This window comes from Lepidochelys olivacea (genome assembly GCF_965140295.1).
Source record: "Lepidochelys olivacea isolate rLepOli2 genome assembly, chromosome: 4".
NCBI classification, from domain to species: Eukaryota; Metazoa; Chordata; order Testudines; family Cheloniidae; genus Lepidochelys; species Lepidochelys olivacea.
In genome coordinates, this window is record NC_140414.1 from 126,309,267 (window position 1) to 126,336,605 (window position 27,339).

At 41.5% G+C, this 27,339-nt stretch overlaps 1 protein-coding gene across 10 annotated transcripts in view; it reads right to left on the reverse strand.

Moving 5' to 3' along the window:
• Positions 1–27,339, reverse strand: part of ABLIM2 (actin binding LIM protein family member 2) — a gene marked incomplete at its 5' end in the record, with an annotated part of 215,546 nt that overhangs the window by 106,428 nt on the left and 81,779 nt on the right. For all 10 annotated transcript variants that reach the window (XM_084625588.1, XM_084625593.1, XM_084625590.1 and 7 more), the window contains 3 exons: positions 12,969–13,062; positions 16,767–16,893; positions 26,483–26,598. In XM_084625588.1, the coding sequence (XP_084481714.1) occupies positions 12,969–13,062; positions 16,767–16,893; positions 26,483–26,598 (337 nt within the window). The remainder of the gene's footprint in view (positions 1–12,968; positions 13,063–16,766; positions 16,894–26,482; positions 26,599–27,339) is intronic.

Below are 27,339 nucleotides of genomic sequence, written 5' to 3' on the forward strand. Positions count from 1 at the left end.
TAGGGGAAATTCTGATGTGGGGCTACCTCAATTGAATAATTAATTATTAACTGGTCCAGAGAAAAGGCAAACATCACTCCACAGTCCAGTGGCTAGGGCAGACATGGGCGGGGGGGGAGGGGGAACCAGCACAGCTTGCTTCCACTAGGATGTCTCCTTCTTCCTATTATGGGAACAAATCCTGAAATCAACAGAAGTTTGTCTGAATGAAGCAATGAAAAAAGTGTTTGTGCGTGTGTGTGTATAATGCTGTTTGGCTCTTCTCACTAAACAGAGCACAGGAGTAACTTGCGCTCCTCTCAGTGAGATGGAGTATTTTGCAACTGCTTCTTAAAGCATCAACAATCCCAAAGAAGAGGAGATAGCCCATAGATGGGGGTTTTTCTGTTGATACACATCTTATTTGACTCTACTCACCCAACATAAGAACATAAGAATGGCCATACTGGGTCTGACCAAAGGTCCATCCAGTCCAGTATCCTGTCTACCGACAGTGGCCAATGCCAGGCGCCCCAGAGGGAGTGAACCTAACAGGTAATGATCAAGTGATCTCTCTCCTGCCATCCATCTCCACCCTCTGACAAACAGAGGCTAGGGACACCATTCCTTACCCATCCTGGCTAATAGCCATTTATGCACTTAACCTCCATGAATTTATCCAGTTCTCTTTTAAACTTTGTTCTAGTCCTAACCTTCACAACCTTCTTAGGCAAGGAGTTCCACAAGTTGACTGTGCACTATGTGAAGAAGAACTTCCTTTTATTTGTTTTAAACCTGCTGCCCATTAATTTCATTAGGTGGCCCCTTGTTCTTATATTATGTGAACAAGTAAATAACTTTTCCTTATTCACGAACTCCATACCACTCATGATTTTATATACCTCTATCATATCCCCCCTTAGTCTTCTCTTTTTCAAGCTGAAAAATCCTAGCCTCTTTAATCTCTCCTCATATGGGACCCGTTCCAAACCCCTAATCATTTTAGTTGCCCTTTTCTGAACCTTTTCTAATGCCAGTATATCTTTTTTGAGATGAGGGGACCACATCTGTATGCAGTATTCAAGATGTGAGCGTACAATGGATTTATATAAGGGCAATAAGATATTCTCTGTCTTATTCTCTATCCCTTTTTTAATGATTCCTAACATCCTGTTTGCTTTTTTGACTGCCGCTGCACACTGAGTGGATGTCTTTAGAGAACTATCCACAATGACTCCAAGATCTTTCTCTTGGTTAGCTGTAGCTAAATTAGTCCCCAACATATTGTATGTATAGTTGAGGTTATTTTTTCCAATGTGCATTACTTTACATTTATCCACATTAAATTTAGTTTGTCATTTTGTTGCCCAATCACCTAGTTTTGTGAGATCTTTTTGAAGTTCTTCACAGTCTGCTTTGGTCTTAACTATCTTGAGCAGTTTAGTATCATCTGCAAACTTTGCCACCTCACTGTTTACCCCTTTCTCCAGATCATTTATGAGTAAATTGAATAGGATTGGTCCTAGGACTGACCCTTGGGGAACACCACTAGTTACCCTTCTCCATTCTGAAAATTTACCATTTATTCCTACCCTTTGTTCCCTGTCTTTTAACCAGTTCTCAATCCATGAAAGGATCTTTCCTCTTATCCCATGACAACTTAATTTACGTAAGAGCCTTTGGTGAAGGACCTTGTCAAATTGTCACCCAATTAAGAATGAGCATTATGAGCCAAATTCATGGCCATAATACAATACATCTTATTTATTCTGGTCTGCAGTGCACAATTGCCTTGTTTCCAGCAAATCCAAAAAAAAAGAGGACTCCCGCTGTATGACTGAATCTTCCAGTGGCATAGCACCATCATAGCTGCTCCTATGCCACCACCTTCCAGATCTGGTCAGGGATTGTGGCAGGGCAAACAGAGATGTGGGCAGGACACTACTGCATCCAAACAATCCCCTGCTGCTAGAATGGCACTTTGGGACTCTGAGTAATCTTAAGGCTTCTCAAAGCTGCTGCTGACCCTCAGCCTTCCATTCTTGTACCAAGCATAATGTGGTCAGAATGGAGAATCTGCCCCTATTCTGGCTGGGAACAGGAGAAGCCACTCAAGCGAATGGAAAGACCCATCAACTTCCATGGGGTTTGGATTAGACCCTGATACAGAACACTGTGTATTGTTTAAAAAGTTTAATTATGTTTAATGTCTGTCTTTATGATACGTTATTAGTGCAAATTCAAGTATTAAATTCACAAATAGCTGCTTGGGACATAAAAACAGAAACCAACATTTTCTTGGTGCCAAAACACAGAGAAGCCTTCTGCACTGTGACAGAAACAAAATGGCTGATTCTAAAAATTAACAGCTTGGGATTATAATGTTTATTTTCTGTGTTCTTCCCTGATGTCGTTTGCTGCTGTATTGGGAGCAAGGCCATTCTGCAGATACTAAAATAAATAATTTTTTTCTAAGCAGTTTTACCATTCTAGCACTCCTTTCTTAAACCAAACTCAGCTGTTGTAAAGCAACCTCCATCCACTCTGGGCTTCCACATCAAGATAGCAGCTTGGAACAAATGCATACAGAAACCACACGGCAATTTCCACAAGGGCAGCCCTGATACTGTACTGGACACTGCTGCCTTTTCTTATTCATTGCAAGGGCCTAATTTTACCAGGCCCAGCATGGATGTGCAAAAGCTTTCAAGTAACAGCACAGTGATCTCTGCAGTGGGGGGTGGGGGTGGGGGAGGGGAAGAAACCAAAGGGTGACAGATAGGGTGGCCAACTTTCCAATGTCTGACAACCGGACCCCCCACCCACCTCTTCCCCCTTCAAGGCCCCACCCTGCCTCTTTCCCTTAGGCCAGTGTTCTTCACTATTTTTGAAGTGGGGGCCACTTGGGCAAAAAAACTTCAATGTGAGAGCCATATCAACTACTAAATTAACACATTGCTTACTATTCCTTAATAAGGTAATGGTACAGAGCCAGTCGTGTAACTAAAACAAAGTCTATATATATAATATATTTATAATATAAAGGGAAGGGTAAACACTTTTAAAATCCCTCCTGGCCAGAGGAAAAACCCTTTCACCTGTAAAGGGTTAACAAGCTAGGATAACCTCGCTGGCACCTGACCAAAATGACCAATGAGGAGACAAGATACTTTCAAAAGCTGGGGGGAGTGAGAAACAAAGCCTCTCTCTCTGTCTGTATGATGCTTTTGCCGGGGACAGAACAGGAATGGAATCTTAGAACTTAGTAAGTAATCTAGCTAGATATGCGTTAGATTCTGATTCCTTTAAATGGCTGAGAAAATAAGCTGTGCTGAACGGAATATAGATTCCTGTTTTTGTGTCTTTTTGTAACTTAAGGTTTTGCCTAGAGGGATTCTCTATGTTTTGAATCTAATTACCCTGTAAGGTATTTATCATCCTGATTTTACAGAGGTGATTCTTTTTACTTTTTCTTCTATTAAAATTCTTCTTTTAAGAACCTGATTGCTTTTTCATTGTTCTTAAGATCCAAGGGTTTGGGTCTGTGTTCACCTATGCAAATTGGTGAGGATTTTTATCAAGCCTTCTCCAGGAAAGGGGGTGTAAGGGTTGGGAGGATTTTGGAGGGAAAGATGTTACTAAATGGACTCTTTCCCAGTAATATACCGGTCAGACGTTTGGTGGTGGCAGCGATAAAGTCCAAGGGCAAAAGGTAAAATAGTTTGTACCTTGGGGAAGTTTTAACCTAAGCTGGTAAAAGTAAGCTTAGGAAGTTTTCATGCAGGTCCCCACATCTGTACCCTAGAGTTCAGAGTGGGGGAGGAACCTTGACACTCCCTTGACATGTATGAAATTAAAAAGGCACCTATGAGAGTAAACTTTTTAAGAATAGAACAATGCAACACTTACTTTAAAAGCTGGATGAGCGAAAGTGTGCCTGTTCCTCCTTGACTTTGTTCATGCAGTATTTGTAATCTGTCATCACAATCGTAGTAAAGCAGTCCAAACGTTCGTTGGTCAATTTATTCCTCTGTTTTCTTTTCACAATATTCATTGTTGAAAATGTGGATTCGCAAGTATATGTACTGACAAAAAATGACAGCATTTTTTGCACACAATGTTTCAGAGATGGGTATTGTGTATCAGGGACCATGTTCCAGAAATTATAAACACCTGTCTTAAGTTCAGACTTCATGATGCCATTTGTCTGAAGTTCCACAATTTCACTGTTCAGTTTAGCATGGTCAGAACAAATGTCTGTGATAACTGGTGACAGAGATGTCACTGATACATGGAAGGGGTTTTCAATTAAATTAAAAAACTCCTTGTACTCCATTACATTTTTGAATCGAGACTTGAATTCCACCCTCAATTCTCCCAATACTTGTACAAATGAATTGTAACTGAAGTGTTTCAAAAGCTCGGGATTTTCTGAGCTCACTGCTCTGAATTTCGGAAAGTGAACAAACTGCACGATGGGAATGAATAATGTTGTAATCTTGTTTTGAAAAGCAGTTACAACACGCAACATGTTACTAGGACATTTCTGTTTCCCTTGTAACTGGAGATTTAGCTCATTCAAATGGAAAGTGATGTCAGTCAAAAATGCCTTAATTATCCACTCTGGATTTTCTAAGTCTTTCTCCTTCTACCCCTTGCTTTCAAGGAATTCACGAATCTGAGGAAGGAGACCCAAAAATCTTTCAAGGACCCTGCCACAAGATAACCATCTCACTTCACTGTGCATCATTAGCTCACCATATTCTGTCTCATATTCTTCCAGTAATGCTCGAAACTGCCGGTGATTCAGCACTCTTGAAACAATAAAATTGACCACCTTTACAACCAACTGCATGACACTTCGCATTTCATTATTTTCTAGTCTACCCACAATTGCTTCTTGGTCTATAATGCAATGAAACATGGCAAATTTGGGTATTTCTTTTCGTTTCATCATCTGGCCAATCAATCCAGTCTCCTTCCCTCACATATTTGGTGCACCGTCTGTACACACGGAAGTTAGCTTTGTCCAGTCCAAGTTATTCTCAGCAAAAAAATCGAGTAGGGCAGTCAAAATGTTTTCCCCTTTTGTTTGACCTTTCAAAGATATTAAACACAGCAGTTCTTACCAGAATAATTCTTCTTTGGGGAAACGAACCCAAACACACAATTGTGAGATGTCACATATATTTATACTTTCATATATCTGTACTTTCATGCTATGCTAAAACATGGTGCTGCCAAAACATCTGCAGTTAACTGTTGTCGGATTTCTTTTCCAATTTCCTCCACCCTTCTCATTATGATTGTGTCCGACAGTTGCAGCCTTTTTATTTGCTTTAGGATTGCATTTTTGCTATTGAAACCTGCACACGGGATTTCCACAGAAGCCAGAAAACACTCTTTAATGATCTCTGTGTGAGTAAATGACTTTTTATGTCTTGCTAAAATCCATGCAATTTCAAAAGATGCCTGTCAAACATTCTGCAACAGACCTCGATCTCTGTATTATTTTTTGCTGGCCTTGTAGTGAAGCAGCAAGTTGTTCAATTTTCCTTTTTCTTAGGTTACTTCCAGGTGGGTAATTTTCACTGAAATCTGCATGCGCTGTTGTGTATTGGCGTTCTAAATCGCTGCGCTTAAAAGCTGAACACGTCTGCTGACAAATTAAACAGGCTTCATGCATGTTTCATTAAGCACAAATCAAACCTCGTCAGTCCACTTTTCTTGAAACTTTCAGTTTTCATCTTCCAAAGCACTTACCTTTCTCTTTTTATTGGCTAGCTCTGGGAAGGGGCTCAGGGCTGGGGCATTGTTTTGTGGTGCAGGAGAGGGAATGGGGGGCTGGCCCCGGGAGGCTGCAGGTTGAGTGGTGGAAAAGAAATGGGCCTCCTATATTCATGCTACTCCTGGTCTTAATGATGAAGAGCTATTCAGAACTTGCTCACTGAAGGGGGCGGAACTTACTTCAGGCAGCCCCGGCCCCACACTGCTCCCAGAAGGGGTCAATGCACCCTTGCGGCCCCTGGGGGGGGCGGCATGTGGCTCTGCGCACTATCCCTTTCTGCAGGTACCGCCCCCACAACTTCCATTGGCCACAGTTCCCTGTTCCCGACAATGGGAGCTGTGGGGGCGGTGCTTGCAGGCAGGAGCAGCGCGCAGAGATTTCTGCTTCCCCTCGCCCCTCCCTCCCCCGTGGCCATGGGGTCATGCTGGCCACTTCTGGGTATAGCGTGGGGCTGGGAGCCTGTCTTAGCAGCAACCCCACTGCAGCACCAGAGATTGCCGGAGATCGCGATCGACAAGGAGCGCACTTAGGGTTGATGGAAGCTGCCACTGGCTTGCGGGCCTTGCAATGAAGAATACTGCCCTAGGCCCTGCCCCTGCTCTGCCTTTTCTTTGGAGGCCCCACCCCAGTCCTGCTTCTTCTCCGAAGGCCCCACCACTGCCCCGCCTCTTCCCTCAATGCTCTGCTCACTACTCACCCCTCTCCCTTCTCTCCTCTGTCGTTTGCTGCTCTCCCCCCGCAACTCCAGCATGAGCAGCCCCAAGGGACTTGCAAACCCCAGCTCCAGCAGCCTGCCCGGCAGTGTAGGTCAGAAGAGCGCTGCGGCCACACAGTAACAGCCAGGCAGCCCTGCTGGTGAGCTAGGATGGGGACCTCCTGCCTAGCAGCCCCCCACCTCCCTCTGAGCTATCTGCCCGGCAGCCCCCCACCCCCACCTACTTGAGCCCTCCCCGCCCCAGTGCTGCCTGACAGCGTGGCCGGGGGAAGTGCTGGCTGGTGAGACAGGTCACATTCTTTCCCTCCTGGGGCATGTTTCATTTCAACTGGGAGCCTTTTACCCTGCTCGCCATGGGCCCCCGCATTCTGTCCTCTGCCTCAGCCCTGCAAACCATGCTTCTCAAAGGGGCGGCCTGCTGCCCAAGCTGGTGCATGTGTGCGGCCACAGCAACTGCCGCTTCCGGGGCGGGTGACAGGCTGCCTCTTCCCCCTCTGCCCGCAGTAACCGGACTTTTAATGTCCGGTCAGTAGATCCCTGCCAGGTACCCTTTTCGACTGGACATTCCAGTTGAAAACCAGCCACCTGGCAAACCTAGCGACAGCCACACCAATTCTATTGTGGATTCTTGTGCAACCATTCAAAGGGAGCTTTGGGGGTGAGATGAGGCAGAGTAGGTGAGATCAGAACAAATAGGCCATTTCAGTTGCCCAGACCTCTGCAATCAGCGACAACAACCCGTACAATACTGCATAAAAGTGAAGGCAGTACACAGACAGGCTGCTCTGATACTCCACATCCTGGGGGAGTCTATTCCCCTTATCTACACAGAGATATCCTGTCCGAGATCCATTTTGCTCTGACTTTACATAGGGAATGAGGATTTGACCCTCAGAAAATAGGCCACAGGAAGAACTTAAGTAAACAAATCATGCATGATATTTGGCTTCCAGCATAAGAAAACAACTATAATATTATAAGTTATCAGCAGTTTGCACTACTAATCTCTCTCTTCCTTCTCTTCTGAATAAATACTTAACATGGACCAAGAACTGTAGGAGAGGGAGACTAAAGTATATAATCTGGCCACAGAGATTAGGCATGGAAACAGCTGTCCTGCTGACTGTTAATTACCACAGAAATCAGACATGGAAAAAATTATATTAAAGTCATCTAGTCCTTTCCTTTGTCAGTGCAGGATTGTTCCCTAATGTACATTTCCAGTAGGTTGTCCAGTCTAATTTTAGTATGACCTAAGTGATATCTTCCAGCACTTCCCTTGGGAAACTATTCTGCATTTCCCCTATTTAGCAGCAATTGTCCATGATCACACTTGTGAATCCTCACAATATATTCAAGATCATAAAAAGAAAACAAAAGAGTATTGAAAAAAACGGAAGTGCTGCTAACGTTTTCAAAGATGACAAACGTTAGAAGCAGCCTTGGCTGCTTCATTTTTGTATCTATCTAAGAACTATGTAAACACATGACAGATCATCTATATAGGCGGGGGAAAACAAACGCGATTAGATACTAAACTGGAATTGAGATATCTGTGCTACTTCTAGGTCAGTCAGACATCAGAAGTACAGAATACAAGGCTGTTTACATTGGATATGGATTCAGGTTTCTTTTGTATTCATGTTTTTTTACTGCCTTTTGTCAGGAATTTTTAAAATATCTTATCCTCGTGGAAAAATGTGATCTTTTGAGGATATTATTTATGATCATTGCTGCAAAGATTCTGTAGATTAATTTACTTGTTCAAATCCATTGCTTGCTTCCTGGTAACACTGTGCCTGTTGTTTTTTTTTCATCTGGGATTCCTGGGCTTTTTAGGTACTGCAAGAATCATTCTCCCTTACTTTTTAAAGCATTTAGGCCCCCATCTCCTTTCTCAAGAGTATTTGTCACCAGTTTCAGAGTAACAGCCATGTTAGTCTGTATTTGCAAAAAGAAAAGGAGTACTTGTGGCACCTTAGAGACTAACCAATTTATTTGAGCATGAACTTTCGTGAGCTACAGCTCACTTCATCGGCTGCATACTGTGGAAACTGCAGAAGACATTATATACACAGAGACCATGAAACAATACCTCCTCCCACCCCACTCTCCTGCTGGTAATAGCTTATCTAAAGTGATCATCAAGTTGGGCCATTTCCAGCACAAATCCAGGTTTTCTCACCCTCCGCCCCCCCCCCCCCCACACACACACACAAACTCACTCTCCTGCTGGTAATAGCCCATCCAAAGTGACCACTCTCTTTAAAATGTGTATGATAATCAAGGTGGGCCATTTCCAGCACAAATCCAGGTTTTCTCACCCCCCCACCCCCCTCCAAAAACCACACACACAAACTCACTCTCCTGCTGGCAATAGCTCATCCAAACTAACCACTCTCCTTACAATGTGCATGATAATCAAGGTGGGCCATTTCCAGCATAAATCCAAGTTTAACCAGAACGTCGGGGGGGGGGGGGGGGGGAGGGGTAGAAAAAAACAAGGGAAAATAGGCTACCTTGCATAATGACTTAGCCACTCCCAGTCTCTATTTAAGCCTAAATTAATAGTATCCAATTTGCAAATGAATTCCAATTCAGCAGTTTCTCGCTGGAGTCTGGATTTGAAGTTTTTTTGTTGTAAGACAGTGACCTTCATGTCTGTGATTGCGTGACCAGAGAGATTGAAGTGTTCTCCGACTGGTTTATGAATGTTATAATTCTTGACATCTGTTTTGTGTCCATTTATTCTTTTACGTAGAGATTGTCCAGTTTGACCAATGTACATGGCAGAGGGGCATTGCTGGCACATGATGGCATATATCACATTGGTGGTCACTTTGGATGAGCTATTACCAAGCAGGAGAGTGAGTTTGTGTGTGTGGTTTTTGGAGGGGGATGGGGGGGGTGAGAAAACCTAGATTTGTGCTGGAAATGGTCCACCTTGATTACCATACACATTTTAAAGAGAGTGGTCACTTTGGATGGGCTATTACCAGCAGGAGAGTGAGTTTGTGTGGGGGGGGGCGGAGGGTGAGAAAACTTGGATTTGTGCTGGAAATGGCCCAACTTGATGATCACTTTAGATAAGCTATTACCAGCAGGAGAGAGGGGTGGGAGGAGGTATTGTTTCTTGGTCTCTGTGTATATAATGTCTTCTGCAGTTTCACAGTATGCATCCGATGAAGTGAGCTGTAGCTCACGAAAGCTCATGCTCAAATAAATTGGTTAGTCTCTAAGGTGCCACAAGTACTCCTTTTCTTTTTGTCACCAGTGTAATTCCACTGATTTTGGCAGAATTACTCAAGATTTACACTGATATCGACAAGAGGCAAATCAGCCCTGCTGTATTTTCTTTAAAGCACTTTAAAAACAAAAGAACAAAACAAAACAAACACACACCCCCCCAAAAAGTTAACAGAAACTAAAAACAAAAGGAAGGACTTTTACAGCTTCTTTGGAAAGGCCACGTGCAACTGATCACGGCAAAACTCCTAGAACATCTTAAAAGTGTGACACTTTCTCAGGTTTATTACGGCCAATACGTGCCAATAAAATAGTGCCAGAGAATGGACTCATCCTGATGTATCTGCTCTCATCAGCAAACTGCAAGAGGTAGATGCACCCATGTTCCCAGTCTACCAAAACCAGTGCTGCTGCTGCTATACATCAAAGGCTCTTTTCAACCTTTCCTCATCAACCAAAACATTAAGAGCCTGATTCTCAACTGCCTGGCACCTTGTGTCATCATTGACTTCTGTGAAAATTGGGTGTAAAATGCTATCAAATGAGAACAGAAGAAATTTAAACTCACTTTTCACCGATGCTGAGAGAGAATCAGGCCCTAAAAAGACCTTTATGTATTGCAGAGCCAACACGAATTCAAGAAGCAGGTGGTGCCACTTTTGTCCAACAACCCCCTGTGACATACCCGGCTACAATTCAGACCAGTTTGGGGCTGTGTTATCCTTGCCCTGCAACCCTGGGTGCCTTGCAATGCCTTGCTGAAATAGCTCCCTCCTGGGCTCCGCACAAACAGCCTTCCCACACGCAAGTCACACCCTCAGTGTCGCTGTGTAACTTCAGCCTGCCAAGAATACTGTGGGAGACCGTGTCAAAAGCTTTGCTAAAGTCAAGAAACAATACATCCACTGCTTTCCCTTCATCCACAGAACCAGTAATCTCATCATAAAAGGCGATTAGATTAGTCAGGCATGACCTTCCCTTGGTGAATCCATGCTGGCTGTTCCTGATCACTTTCCTCTCATGCAAGTGCTTCAGGATTGATTCTTTGAGGACCTGCTCCATGATTTTTCCAGGGACGGAGGTGAGATACTTCAATTTAAACACACTGGATTAGATAAAACTGTAAAAAAAGTTTATTAACTACAAAGAGAGAGAGAGAGTTTAACAGAGTACAAGTTATGAGGCATAAAAGTCAGAAATGATTAAAAAAAATAAAGATAAAATGCCTAACTTAAACTATATTAGAGTCAAGCAAAATTTCTCACCACATGCTTCCAGCAAGATTATTGACAAAACCCTTTAGGTCAGGACCGCCCACCCCTCACAGAGGTCCTATGTCTTCTTAGGTGTGATGCCAGAGACAGAAGGCGTGTATGTGCCTGGGGGTGTTTGTCCCTCCTTTTTATAGTTCCAGTCCCCCACTTGAAAAACATTTCCAGCTGAGAACCAAGAGGCAAACAGTCCATGTGGAAGGATGTTCCCTGCTGGCTTTTTTCAGTTTGAGCTTTCTTTGTTTTCCCTTCCTGCTTGATGACTCTGTTTATTGCTTAAGTGCAAATTAAGGCAAGCACACATTCCTTTGTTTAGGACAGACCTGTTTGCTGACTACTGCTTGGGTAGGACTGTGGGGTTTGGAACATGTGTTAATAACATCATACAGGGAAATCTTGTAATTTCACATACAATGTTGCCTCACATTTTATCAGGACAATACTGACCAACAAATTCTGAGTTTTTAAATGATACTTTACATAGCATACCTTGTACAAAGATTATTACAATAGTGTGCTGGGTGTGAAAACAGGGGTCTGTTCTGTCACCCTTCTCCCCAACCTGCCATGGAGAGAGATACAAACTCAACCAAGGAGGGGTAACAAGAGTGGATGTGGTTCAAGCACTGATCCTGTTATGGAAAAAATATATATTACTACTGCCATAGGGCAATAAGTAGGAATTCTCCTCTGCTGGCTAGCAAGTCAGTACACTCTGAGACATGTGTGTGCCAGATTAACAAAGATGCAAGAAAAGCACTGCTAATTCATGTGCAGTAAATTCTAGTTTCTTTGTTCAGAAGGATGGGGAAGATTTGCTGGAGGGAAAAAACACATATATTGCTTGACAATGCAGTATATATAATGCACAGGAACACTTTTTCCTGCTCAAGTACTAGTACTGTATATTTCCTGCTGGAACCATCAGCGCCTATTTTGGATACTGGAAACTCTGCCTCATGAGCACCTCAGCTGGAAGAAGGAGACTTCCTTCACAACCTTTCATTACTCGTTCTTATCTACCAGAAGGGGGTCACTATTGAGTGATGGGCAGAACTCCTCCTGACTTCAGTGCTGAGTGAACAAACCGGAGATAGTAGAGAGACAAGTTGGGTGAGGTAATATCTTTTATTGGACCAAATTCTATTGGTGAGAGAGAGCTCTGTGTAAGCTTGTCTCTCTCACCAACAGAAGTTGGACCAATAAAAAGATATTACCTCACCCAACTTGTCTCTCTAATTCCTGGGACCAAAATGGCTACAACAAGACTGCATATAACTGGAGATATGGCAGAGGAACAGAAAGAAAAACACACCTTTATAGATCAATTGGATAACCATCCACCCAGAACCAAAGACTTTGTTTTGAATTTAATCTTGGTTCAGTTTGGTCTTTAGTTATGTGGGGCCCATAACAAGATTTTTGCGTACAGCATATGCACACACACATCATATTCCCAAACTTTTTTCAGAACAACGAACAGGCTTGGTGAAACTACAACATGGCTCATTTATGACCAGAGACAAAAGTACTGAAAGATTCATTTTAGTTTTCCAATAGCTTCACTGTGAACTCTGAAAAATACAGAACAGATAACTGCGTATGAAATAATGGAATTTATAACTTCACAACACACTTACATTGTTACATGCCAGACAGCCCCCATATGACCTTTACTCTGCTGCCTTGCCACCTTGCAATAACTTAGAATACTCCATTTAAAATATATATTTTAGCAAAGCATCAAGCAAAGAGGTGTGCACAGAGTTATAGAAATACTTCCTGATGGTTCATAAAAAATTACATGAATGATTTAACGTTTAACACAATGGTTCTGGAAGTGAAATGGGAAGAGAAAAGTAGTTAATAAAAATGTTAACATTTAGCTCTTGCATATGAATAACCTAAACAAAGGAGTTCTCTCAAATTTTGAGAATGGATGTCTGTCTGCTTGACAGAATATTCTTACCTCCAGCACTCTTCCAGTGATGTACTTCTCACAGTTGTCACATCTTATGCCAAACTTAGCATGATAGTCCATTTCACAGTATGGAATGCCATCCCTAGAGAAAAAACAGACAATACTTGGATAGCTTCAAAGATGCCTATGGTTTCGCTAGCAGATTACACAGCTAAACCTTGTTGGCATTTCAGGAGAGGTTGATTACAGACTTCTTTTCCCTCCCATTTATTAATGTGGTAAAGACCTCAATAATTGATGAACAGGAAATTACACTTGGCTCATCCAAATCTGACTCTGCCAAATTGATCTCAATCCCACTTTCCTTCTTCCTCACTGTATTCAGCAGTTCCCTCTTTCTCCATAATAAGATCAAACGTCTCTTACGCTCAAATATTACAGTACTTACTTTGATGGACTTTCTCATTAACTTATTCCATGTGTTTCCCACTCTGAGAAATAACTCAGTCCCAATTTCCATTTACTTTTCTATCCTTTTTTATTGTCATCTAAACTCACTTTGAGCCTGAACTGCACAGGAATAATTGCTCATTTGCTAATGCTTAATTCCATGGACACTCTTTTGAGTTAGGAACTTTCAAAGTGCATCAAGATGCCAATGTCTTCTCTGTAGAAGGTGACTATGCAGAGCTCAATCTAAGTGACAGAAAGGTCTTGGAAATATGCCCAAGGCATGCAGTAAACAGCAGATTTTTGGGTGGTTTTATTTGCAGGATTTAAAATTATGAACAATCCAAACTTACAAAGACATGCAATGGGAGCTCTAATCTCAGCTTTTGGCTCTAAATAAATCTTAGCCATTTATGTTACCCTAATTAATGAAAACCGATTATATTACACTGCAAATAACTCAACAGAAATCTACTTGGATCCTAACTGATCTACAGTAAAGAGTGCCAACCACTGTTTAAAATAACCTCATACAAGAGGCAAATCTCTGGATCATTTCCATCCATTGTGCTACACCTAAACTAAGACCAAACAGCCTTATTTTCACAGGTTAGGGAGTGTTTGTGTGTGAAATATATAGAAGCTATTTTATACAATACAATGTCATGAGGTAACACAAAGCTCCTTTCATTTTCAATGCATTTTACATTTGTTCTCGCCAAACCCCTGTAAGGTAGGCAGATATTATTTTATTACTCTTTGTGCTTCCTACTTTCTCATCCCCATAGCAAGTTTGGAGACAAATCCCTGAAGGTTCCTCCACAGCCTACGGGCCTTACACTAATTGCTTAAGATGTTCTTCTCTGTCAAACATATAGTGCAAAATCCATACCAAATGAAGAATGGCATGGATAAGGGAAGAGTTTTAGCCCCAGAGAGTATGTCTACACAGCAAAGAACCCCCCCCCCCCCGAATAGCCCGTGCCAGCCAACTCAGCCTTGCAGGGCTCAGGCTCTGAGGCTGTTTCATTGCTGTGTAGACTTCCGAGCTCGGGCTGGCACCCAGGCTCCAGCCTCAGTCCAGAAGGGAAATGAAACAGCCCCAGAGCCCGAGCCCCGTGAGCCTGACTCAGCCATGGGTTTTTCTTTCCTGTGTAGACATACCCAGAATGTAGGTAAGAGGAGGAAAAAAATCAATTAATTTAGGGGAGGCATGCATGGAGCTAAACTGCAGCAATTTTGCCCCTTTTAGACCTGAGCGCCTAGTCAAAGTTCAGGGCGCTGTGGATGTTCCCCTTGGAAACAGAAATTGATGGAGTCTGGTATTTTCTTTGATGCAATCATATTAGTTTACAAGGAATATAAAAAAATCCTCCTTCTACAAATGCAGGAGAAACAAAGAACAACAGGAGCAGTTTCTTAACTTACAGGCCCAAGCCTCTTTAGGCAACTGACCCAAAAGCTGTCTAGCTTTTCCAGGTTCACACTGTGGGCACAGTAGGCTTCTATGATTTTTGCGCTCTCTCTCTCTCTCTCACTGTTCTTGTCTTTTTCAGTCTTTTTGTCCCTTTACCCTCCTCTACCCAAAACAATTCTCAGCCAAAAGCTCCTGGACAGGTTCACACTCATCTTTTGTCTTAGGTAGGGGCTTCTGCTTATAGTTATAAGAACAGGAGTACTTGTGGCACCTTAGAGACTAACACATTTATTTGAGCATAAGCTTTCGTGGGCTACAGCCCATTTCATCAGATGCATAGTTACAGTTATGCATAGTTAGTTATGTTAACTGAAGGGTGAGCTCACACCTATCAATCTCAGTGGGGTTTTAGCTCAACCCATGACTACATTTCACCTTGCTCCTTACAGTAAAAACAACAAGCTGCATTCTGACATATGCAAACTTTATGACACCCGAATTGGAATTAGAGCTATTCAAAAAATTACAAAACTTAAAGATTTTTGACAAGAAAAGGATACACTTTTACAATTTACCCTCCATATTTCAACCCACTCTCATTGGAATTTTTGATAAAAGGGGACACGAAATACTTAATCACTAGTCAACTTGGGTCTGGCCCTTTTCTCTTATTAAATAAAGATAAACCCTGAGAGGTGAACATATTTCTGGTATTTATGAGTCGGAATGGTAGAATACAGCCTGCTCAAACCCACCCCCTGCATATTTTATGTGTCCATATGGCAGGAAAAAGTCATTTCATATTACTACTAGACTTTTAGCAATTAATCTCACCAGAAGCCTTTCTTGTTTATCGAATAAACACATTCCAAAATTACTGTTCATTTGCGTATTTCAAAAAACTATTTTTGACTTGGTGAACAGAAAATATTAGAAAGAATTAGTCCTACAGTAATCTTGCTTCATTTTAACTATGGAGTTAGGTAAATGTCACCCTCTTCTAACCTCCTAATTCACCTCTGCACTATAAGTTAGTCATGTTGAGGGGAAAGGATAGTCATGTACCTAAATTCCTTCCAAGAAGCTCAGAATGCTTTATAAACATTAGCAAATTAATCCCCTAACACAGGTGATGCAGCAAATATTTCCTACCATTTTAACGGATGGAGAAATTGAAACACATAGGTAAGTGACTTGCCCAAGCTTACCACAGACATCCCAGGTAACCTTGGGCAAATCATTTCATTATGTACCTCAGTCTCTTAGGGAGAAATTAACCCCTCTTCTGAAGACCAGTAAAAGAACTATGTCCCACTTAAGCCCTCAAAACAGGGCCTCAGTGGAACTTGAACTGGCTTTGAGATGCCTCTCAGCATAGCTGTTAAATTCAGTATAAGCAGTCAAATCCTCTGTGATCACAAGGATTTGGAGTGACACAAAGACCAGAAATGTATCACCTTAATGAACATTTTTAGGATATTCTTCCTAGTAGGAAACACTGTGGGAAGGGACAATCTTTTTGTTCACATCCCAGCACAAGCATAATTTGTCAAACACGGATAGCAGAGTCTGCTGAAAAGAGGGCCAGGACTAGAAGAGCAGGACTGGTCTAGGTAAGGACTGAGGGGCTGGATTTGCAATAGCACCAAAGTAACATAGCAGCATAAGACCCATGAATATTGTGGTCCTAAATATTGTGGTCCTAAATCACTTAGGTGCATAGGCAAAGTTTTGGGTAGAAGATTTCACTTACCCTTTCTCCAGTATGCCTGGCTGAAGCTAGCAGTATTATTTCTTCACTTTCACTAACAATTTGAAAATTTGAGAAAGAAAAATCTATGCTTTTATTATTACCAAAGAATGCAAGTACAGTCTTAAGAACATGCAACCACAGGCTAAACAAACACCTTTTTGCTAACAAATGCTGAAAATTTGCCAGAGAGTACAAGGATTGGTTGGCTTCTCTCATTCCAACTTACTTGCTGATGTACTCTGCACTCAGAAGTTTGCCACATGTCTTGCATTTAAAACAGCCCAAATGCCAATATTTGTCCAAAGCTACCAACGACTGTCCATTTCTTATTTCTGAACCACAGCCCCCACAATCTGTAAAAGAAAAATCCTCTGTAAAATTAATCATATGCTTTATGCGTAACTGATCATGAGTGTGCAATAGTACAGGTTACTGCAAGACAAATATCCATTAGTGTTCTCACAGGAAATTTTGAATCTCATTACCTGCTGCCCACCCATGTGTGCTTCATTCTGGGGTGGCAAGTTGGATAGATATAATATCACTGACAGGGTGACTACTTAAAAGAAACATTAGTTTTTCTAATGAGGTGGATTTTGAAGGTACTTTAATACATTTGCAGTGTATGTATACAATATGCAGTATTGCCAACTCCAAGCTTTTCAAAACTTCTAAGTCAGGTCCCCTCAAAGTCATGAAATTGTCCGAAAAACAATCCAATTTTTAAAAATAATAAATTTCAGGTTCTTATTATTTGCCCTGTTTTTTGAGTGTTTAGGTTACACTCGGGTCATGTTTTCAGGCTTTTTTCTGCAACCATGAGGGTCAGAAACTTATTTAGAATAGGAAAGCTGAAAGTTTCATGTAATAGCTTGCCTCCAGGAGCTGGGGTTTTAAGAAAAAACACCAAGTTTCATAAGGCTCACTAACAAAACATGAGGGTTGGTAACACAGAATGTACCACATGTAAAAGTTAATCACTAACTACATATTTTTTTACTTATTTATAAAATGCACTTACCAACAATAACAAAGTTCTAAGCACATATACAAAAATTACAGCCTCACACAACTTATTAATATTAGCAAAATAGACTATGTCCAAGTAGTACCACACCCCACCTACACTCATTCATTCCAGCACAAAGATTCAGGTAAGACTTCAAAAGTTGGTTTTTAAAGCTTCCAAGGCCTTATTTAGGCACCTAAATAATCTGATTTACTTAAGTGCGGAGTATCCAGCTGCTCCCACTGAATTCCCACTAGGCAAATTCATCACTCAAATTTGGAAGAAAAATACGAAGCATTTTTTTTTGTCTGAGGCTTGGTCTACACTACAGACTTACGTCGGTATAACTACGTTGCTTGGGAGTGTGCAAAATCCACAGTGATGCCGTTATACTGACCTAACCACCAGAGTCGATGGGAGGGCTTCTCCTGTTGACATAGCTACCGCCTCTCAGGGAGGTGGAGTACCTACGGCAACGGCATAGGTAGCTTCTGCACTGAGTGCTACAGCAGCACAGCTGTATCGGTGCAGCTGCACCGCTGCAGCATTATATGTGTAGACAAACCCTAAGTGAAGTAGTAAGAAGATTTATATTGAATCAGCCCTCTTCTGATATTACCAGCTCAGTTTGAACACTGAGTAAATAAGAAAAACTTTGCTTTAAGTCCCTAGGAGCAGATGAAACTTGCCATAAAAGTTTAAAAGCAACAAAAAACATATAAGTAGATAATCACTATGAAGAGCTGTATAAAAGAAAAACAATTTGCGAAAGAATGGAACTGGGCAAACATGTTGCCTTGGAGAGCACTCTCAGCTCTTCCCAGGGCAAATCTCATGAATGATACCAACCTAGAAAAACACCGTCACTTCTAATTAGCATGCAAAATACAAGGTACTCTTCCTCATTCACTACTTTCAGAGTCCCATAAAAGTCTCAAACTAATGAAAGCTTCCATTGCTTAGGAGTGCAATAAATTAAAAGAGGACTAGATGTTCCCAGTTATCTTGTATTCAGGTCAGTACTATTAAAACACTAATGTCTCTATGGATTTAAATGGATTCAAGAAGCAGTGGTGCTCAGAGTAGAATTTTTTAAGAGGCAGAGAAGATACATGAGTGGTGTGTTTTTATTTTCAGAGGGGACTACTTTCACGGTTGAGAGTGTGGTAACAGGACTCCAATATACCCAAAGCGTAATGCTCGTGCTTAGTTCTGGGATCACAATAATACTTATAACAGTATGCTCATAGAACATGTCTCATCTTTGAAGTGTAACCCACTGGTAAGTGTGTGTTACAAGTCCCTCTTGGTGCCAACCCACAGACAACACGAGTTGTTACATTCCCCAGTTATGGAGCTTCAGCTAAAGCTGTAGTGGCTCCTTCATTTAGTTGTGAAGGTCCCCAGTTCAATCCCCAGCATGTTGGCCAAGATGGTGGCTGTCACATAGCACTTTACAAACATTCATCAGTTAATGCATAACACCATCCTTGTGCTGTAGGCAATAGGCAATTATCACTAGGCAGAAAGGTGAAAAGGTCTTTCCCAAAGCCTCAGAGACAGAAGTTCACAGCTCCCAGTCCTATCCTCTCTGGGTGCTCCACTGGGTTTAGGAAGATTTCCATGAGGTTGGCACTCAGAGTCATACTGTGACAGTTCACATAATGCTGGATTCAAGCCCTAGTACACCAACTTAAAAAAAAAGACATGAATTCAATTAAAGGTATTTTCACAGTGGTTACTACTGCTGGCTGTGCTACAGGAAGGTCAGATCATGTGGGTTGGAGAAAAGATGCCTGCGTTTCTAAGTTAAACTATTCCTGCAACAACGCCCATCACTGATGACAGAATTCAAACTCAGGACACTAAAAGAAAAAGCCATTCACAATGTCTCTTCTGTGTAGGGACTGTATCTTTGTCTGTGTTTGCATAGTATTCAGCACAAAAGGGTTATCATCCTGACTGGGGTCTACAGGTGAATATAGCTGGACCGCTTGGTAATAACTGACCATAATATAATTAACTCCCCTGTGGTGGGGAAAACACCTCAGCGGCCCAACACTGTAGCATTTAATTTCAGAAAGGGGAACTACACAAAAATGTGGAGGTTAGTTAAACAGAAATTCAAAGGTACAGCACCAAAAGTAAAATCCTGCAAGCCGCATGGAAACTTTTAAAAGACATCATAATAGAGGCTCAAATTAAATGTATACCCTACATTAAAAAACATAGTAAGAGAACCAAAAAAAAAAAGGCCACCATGGCTAAACAACAAAGTAAAGAAAGCACTGAGAGGCGAAAAGGCATACTTTAAAAAATGGAAGTTAAATCCTAATGAGGAAAATAGAAAGGAGCATAAACTCTGGCAAATGAAGTGTAAAAATATAATTAGTAAGGCCAAAAAAGAATTTGAAGAACAGCTAGCCAAAGACTCAAAAAGTAATAGCAAAAAATGTTTTAAGTACATCAGAAGCAGGAAGCCAGTGGGGCCACTGGATGATCAAGATGCTAAAGGAGCACTCAAGGACAATAAGGCCATTGTGGAGAAACTAAATTAATTATTTGCATCGATCTTCACGGCTGAGGATGTGAGGGAGATTCCCAAACCTGAGTCATTCTTTTTAGGTGACAAATCTGAGGAACTGTCGCAGATTGGGGTGTCATTAGAGGAGTTGTTGGAACAAACTGATAAACTAAACAGTAATAAGTCACCAGGACCAGATGGTATTCGCCCAAGAGTGATGAAGGAACTCAAATGTGAAATTGCAGGACTACTAACTGTCATCTGTAACCTATCATTTAAATCAGCTTCTGTACCAAGTGACTGGAGGATAGCTAATGTGATGCCAATTTTTAAAAAGGGCTACAGCAGTGACCTTGGCAATTACAGGCTAGTAAACCTGACTTCAGTACCGGGCAAACTGGTTGAAACTACAATAAAGAACAAAATTGTCAGACACATAGACGAACATAATTTGTTGGGGAAGAGTCAACATGGTTTTTGTAAAGGGAAATCATGCCTCATCAATCTACTAGAATTCTTTAAGGGGGTCAACAAGCATGTGGACAAGGGGGATCCAGTGGATATAGTGTGCTTACATTTTCAGAAAGCCTTTGACAAGGTCCTTCATCAAAGGCTCTTAAGCAAAGTAAGCTGTCATGGGATAAGAGGGAAGCTCCTCTCATGGAGTGGTAACTGATTAAAAGATAGAAAACAGAGGGTAGGAATAAATAAATGGTCAGTTTTCAGAATGGAGAGAGGTAAATAGTGGTGTCCCCCAGGGGTCTATACTGGAACCAGACCTATTCAATATATTCATAAATGATCTGGAAAAAGAGGTAAACAGTAAAGTGTCAAAATTTGCAGATGATACAAAACTACTCAAGATAGTTAAGTCCCAGGCAGACTGCGAAGAGCTACAAAAGGATCTCTCAAAACTGGGTGACTGGGCAACAAAATGGCAGATGAAAATCAATGTTGATAAATGCAAACTAGTGCACATTGGAAAACATAATTCCAACTATACATATCAAATGATAGGGTCTAAATTAGCTGTTCCAACTCAAGAAAGAGATCTTGGAGTCATTGTGAAGAGTTCTCTAAAAACATCCACTCAACGTGCAGTGACAGTCAAAAAAGCTAACAAAATGTTAGGAATCATTAAGAAAGGGATAGATAATAAGACAGAAAATATCATATTGCCTCTATATAAATCCATGGTACGCCCACATATTGAATACTATGAGTAAATGTGGTTACCCCATCTCAAAAAAGATATATTGGACTTGGAAAAGGTTCAGAAAAGGGCAACAAAAATTATTACAGGTAGGAACGGCTGCTGTATGAGGAGAGATTAATAAGACGGGGACTTTTCAGCTTGGAAAAGGGACAACTAAGGGGGGATATGATAGAGATCTATAAAATCAAGAGTAGTGTGGAGAAAGTAAATAAGGAAGTGTTATTTACTCCTCATAACACAAGAACTAGGGGCCACCAAATTAAATTAATCGGCAGCAGATTTAAAATGAACAAAAGGAAGTATTTTTTCCACACAACGCAGAGTCAACCTGTGGAACTCCTTGCCAGAGGATGCTGTGAAGGCCAAGACTATAACAGAGTTCAAATAAGAACTAGATAAATTAATGGAGGATAGGTCCATCAATGGCTATTAGCCAGGATGGGCGGGGATGGGGTACCTAGCCTCTGTTTGCCAGAAGCTGGGAATGGGCAACAGGGGATGAATCACTTGATGATTCCCTGTTCTGTTCATTCCGTCTGGGGCACCTGGCATTGGCCACTGTTGGAAGACAGGATACTGGGCTAGATGGATCTTTGGTCTGACCCACTATGGCCATTCTTATGTTAAAACACTAAGCCTTTTTCATGGTGAAACTCTTTCAGTTGTTTTTTAGACAGTGAATCCTAAGTGCCATTTATTGCCTTATGAAGCATAACTACAATTTGTCATTCTGGACTTTCAGTTTCAAATTCAGCTAACAGATTTCTGAATATGTTTGTCCATTTCTGCCATTTTGGAAAGAATCGCTCCTTCCTGATATTTACTAAATGCTGGAGAAGTAGCTAAAGCAAATGGCATGCTGCCTTCTTTCTCGCTCAGATTTTCCAAGTTATTTTTTACAATCTCTCTATTACTACTTGATCTAGTGGTTGTCTTTATAATATTTGTTATCAGACTTTTGACTAAGTTCCTGTTGTTTTTCCTTTTCAGTTATATATATACACATCTTTATTACAGCAGATGTTGAGCTGTTTTCCTATCAGGTCATCTACTCCAGTCCCCTGCACTCATGGCAGGAATAAGTATTATCTAGACCATCCTTGACAGGTGTTTGTCTAACCTGCTCTTAAAAATCTCCAATGATGGAGATTCCACAACCTCCCTAGGCAATTTATTCCAGTGCTTACCCACCCTGACAGTTAGGAAATTTTTCCTAATGTCCAACCTAAACCGCTCTTGCTGTAATTTAAGCCCATTGCTTCTTGTCCTATCCTCAGAGGTTAAGGAGAACAATTTTTCTCCCTCCTGGTTGTAACAACCTTTTATGTACTTGAAAACTGTTATCATGTCCCCTCTCATTCTTCTCTTCTCCAGACTAAATACACCGAATTTTTTCAATCTTCCCTCAGAGGTCATGTTTTCTAGACCTTTAATCATTTTTGTTGCTCTTCTCTGGACTTTCTCCAATTTGTCCACATCCTTCTTGTAGTGTGGGGCCCAAAACTGGACACAGTACTCCAGATGAGGCCTCACCAATGTCGAATAGAGGGGGACGATCACGTCCCTCGATCTGCTTGCTATGCCCCTACTTATACATCCCAAAATGCCATTGGCCTTCTTGGCAACAAGGGCACTCTGCTGGCTCATATCCAGCTTCTCGTCCACTGTCACCCCTAGGTCCTTTTCCGCAGAACTGCTGCCTAGCCATTCGGTCCCTAGTCTGTAGCTGTGCATTGGGTTCTTCCGTCCTAAGTGCAGGACCCTGCACTTATCCTTATTGAACCTCATCAGATTTCTTTTGGCCCACTTGAGGCCTAATGGAGCAGAACTTCTCATGTCTTGCTTAGACTCCTGCTAATACATCCCAGAATTATGTTTCCTTTTTTGTAACAGTGTTACAACGTTGACTCATATTTAGCTTGTGATCCAGTACAACCCCCAGATCCCTTTCTGCAACACTCCTTCCTAGGCAGTCATTTCCCATTTTGTATGTCTGCAACTGATTGTTCCTCCCTAAGTGGAGTATTTTGCATTTCTTTTTACTGAATTTCATCCTATTTTCTTCAGACCATCCAGATCAGTTTGAATTTTAATCCTATTCTCCAAAGTACTTGCAACACCTCCCAGCTAGGTATCGTCTGCAAACTTTATAAGTGTGCTCTCTATGCCATTATCTAAATCATTGATGAAGATATTGAACAGAACCCGACCCAGAACTGATCCCTACGGGACCCCACTCAATATGCCCTTCCAGCTTGACTGTGAACCACTGATAACTACTCTCTGGGAATGGTTTTCCAACCAGTTATACACCCACCGTATAGTATCTCCATCCTAGATTGTATTTCCCTACAATATGAACTATAAGATCAAGTGGAGGATATGAAAGTAACACATGGGATTATAAAACTTTCAAACTTTTGTTGTTTTTGTGGTTTTCCCTAGTTGTTTCTTTCCAATTTTGTTACTCTCAAAATGACTGGTGTGTAATAGATCTTGTGAGGGGCAATGAAAGCCAGCAGGCTACCTCACCAGCTTGTGCACAAAAGTACACTCTCCAGCCACAGGATTTCAATTTCTTTCCTTCAGAACTTCAGTTTTATTTCTTTAAATAAAACTGTTTAACACAAGTTCAGCATCTCACTCATGTTTCTTCCCCGGACCCAGGGTCTTCTGCAGAAGCCTGTCTATTCCCTGCAGCTCTTACACTCCATCCTAGCCTGCTCCCTGAAGGTTTCACTCCAGAAGCTCTATTTCCCTGCAGCTCTTACACTCCATCTACCTGAGAGTCACATATGAAATGGGTTCTGTCCCCTGATCCAGGGACTCCTGCAGGAGCCTTCCTATTCCCTGAATTTTTCACTAACAACTAATGTACTTACTGGCTCTTATGAAGACCAGGTGATCTTCAAGGTATCACCTGATCCCTGGCCTCACAGTATCCACTGGGGTCTAAGACCAACTCCCTGCGATAGAGAATGTCTGAAAATTTGAACATATAGGGCCTGATCCAACTCCCAAAGTCAAGTTCGTGGAAAGACTCCCATTGACTTTAATGGGAGCTGGCTCAGGCCTATATTTGGATATTTAATACTTGCACATGTTTGAGGATATAGTCAAGGAAAGGACACTTTTGTTTTTAAAGGCCAAATTTTCCCCGGAATGTGCTCCTAGGATCCATGGACGTCAAAGGTACAACACAGTCCTAAACCTCAACAATTACTGTAAAACACTCAGTTTATGGAACATGAAGCAATTTCAATAAAACGGGAAGTAAAACATGAATTCTGAGTGAAAAGGAGGAGAAGGGTGGCAGGATTTATGAACCCTAGGGGATTAGGGTTGTTCTGTCAATCAACCCTTTCAGCAAGAGCTAGACCCCTACTAAAAACTGCTATGCAAATTCTGGTGGCTTATTGAGAAAGACATGGCATGTTGAACTCCATCAAGATATGGAAAGGAGAGACGACGCTCCGGTCAGAGGGAACTAGAAACAAGAATGGACAGACCCTGCAGTAAATACTAGGAACAGCCAATTCTGGGGAATAAGCTTTGGCTAAAATTTATGTTCTGTTATAATTTGAGTTACCAGAAAAGCCAAACAGCAGGAAAGGGGGTAAATTTGACTTTACACAGCCTGGGTAGATTTTATTTGGAGCAGGAGGAGACCACCACTGTCCACATAGGGATTTGGAAAAGTACTCAGAGGAATGGTGGACATCCCTTTCACCAAGTTTCTACAAGCAGAAAATTCCACTGAAATCAATGGCACTGTGCTGATTTCTGCAAGCAGAGGGTCTGGCCCAGAATATATTGCCAAGGAGGTTTGCTGAGAATCACAGCATCCTGAGTAAAAGTCACTCAGCACACTGTGTTCAGCTGATGTCACTGCTCAGTAAAATGCTACAGGATTTATGGTAAACGAAATGAAGCTCAGAACAAATAAAAAGTAGTAAGCGATGCAAGTTTATGCAACTGCATCTACCATATGTCACCTATTAAAATATGGTTTTGAGGGTAATTTGACAGCAGCATATGAAATATGCTTTACATAAAGATAAATGGTCATAAAGGAAATGGAAATGAAAAGATCTGAAAACAGCAGTATTTTAATGCAATCATAGATCCATGCCACACACATAGTACCCCGAGGGTCAGCCTTGGGCAAAAACATTGAGAAAAATCAAAATACAAAGGCAATTCAATAGGAAAGATTTAATATCAAAAGAGAATATGCTTTGATGGTCTGTGCCCTTTAAAACAATACAGAAATAACCACAGTGGGCAAAATCAGGTAAACGGTCACTGAGGCAGGATTTGGCAAAATTCCCAATTGCACAAAAAAGCGATATACTTAAGGTTTCACAAATAACCAGCATGGAACGCTCAGGACTGCTGGCTGGCCTATTGCATTTACAGACATCACGTTTGTTGAGATCTGCATAATATCCTGCAAATGGCAATAGTGAACCCCTTCTGCAGGCAGGCATACTGTAAAACCAGTTTGTCTGAAAAGTAAAAAGGCAAATCCAGACTGCATCAAAAAGACACTGTTTCTCATGCTCAATCCTGCAAACCCTTACAATCGAGCAGTGTTTTGGCCTACTCATGACAGTACAGTGAGCACTGTGTAAGGGCTGGCCCCTAAGAGATTTTCTCAATGACATGTACAGCATGGTAGATTCAATCATGTTGACTTATTTATAGATAATTAAATGAACTTGTTCTGCCAGGCACCTTGGGCCCGATCCAACTCCCATTCACTAAATGTGTGTCTTCCAATTATCTTTAATGAGAACTGTAGAAAAGATGGGCTAGATTCACTCCTGGTTTACAATGACTTCAGCCAACTTATGTCAGGGCCCATGACAGTGAACTTTAGTTCAGTTCAATTCTCTTTCCTCCAAGTCAACTTTAGTAATATAAAGATTTTAAGACAGGATCAAAGTAACAAAGGTCACTGGTAACAACCAAAAGAGGTTTCCCAGCTTCCAGCTAGTTGGGAGGGGATACAATAAGCCCTTTCCCCTAGGTATCCACCAGTATGGTAGATTCCCTTTTGCTTTTATAGCTTCTTCCCAGGGCAGGTTCCTACCTGTAACTCCTTACAGGCTGTAAGTTAAGGGAATTGTACAGCCACTTGGCTTTATTCACTAAACGACAAATAGATTGTTTCTAAAAAGAACTACTTACTTCGCAGGGCCTGGACGAGGAAAGTGCTATTGCTGCCAGCAGGGGGCAGTGAACACTTCTGGCAGACACACTCTTTCCCATTGAAAGTCACCCGGTCCCCAGGAGGAAAAGGCAGCCTGCAGCAGGAAAAATGAAAACATGACAAACAGAAAATCCTCACTTCCCTTACTGAGGTCAGACATCACTTTCCTTACAGGAACCAATCATTTTTTGGTGGGGAGGGAGCTGGGTGTGTGTGTCTTTTCATTCACGTATCCAATACTTTTCATTCACACATACTTTTCGTTCACACATCCAATCATCATCACCGGGAGGCTAAAATATCAAAGGTAAGTAGCAAACTGGCAACTTCGATGCATAAGCTAAAGCTACGCAGAGAAAACTTGCCCAAGACAGGAGAAAATACTCAAAAGCCAAGGCAAAGTCCAGTGTTTCCTGGAAACGCGGGGACTGGTGACTGATAACCACCAATATCAGTCTTGGAATTGAGGGAGAGCTAGAATCATTTGTTTTTAAATATATACAAGTGTAATTGCTTTTGCAGAGACTACACCAGGCTGTTAAAATGTTGAAGAAAGCTATGAGTTTTCTTTTTGAAAAAAACTTTTGAAAAATGTAATCCTGACCAGCTCTGATCATATCAAAGTTCTCCGCTGAATCGATTTATTCAGAAATCAAATGCTTGCAAATACTCCTTGGAGGAAATATACCACAATTAAAGAACCGGATGCAAGTGCATAAAGTTTCTTTTCCATTGAACTAGAGCTCTCTTTACATTTAATTAAATGGTTCCACCTATTAACATCTTCTCAACTAAAAGCAAATTTATTAGAGCATAAGCTTTCGTGAGCTAAAGC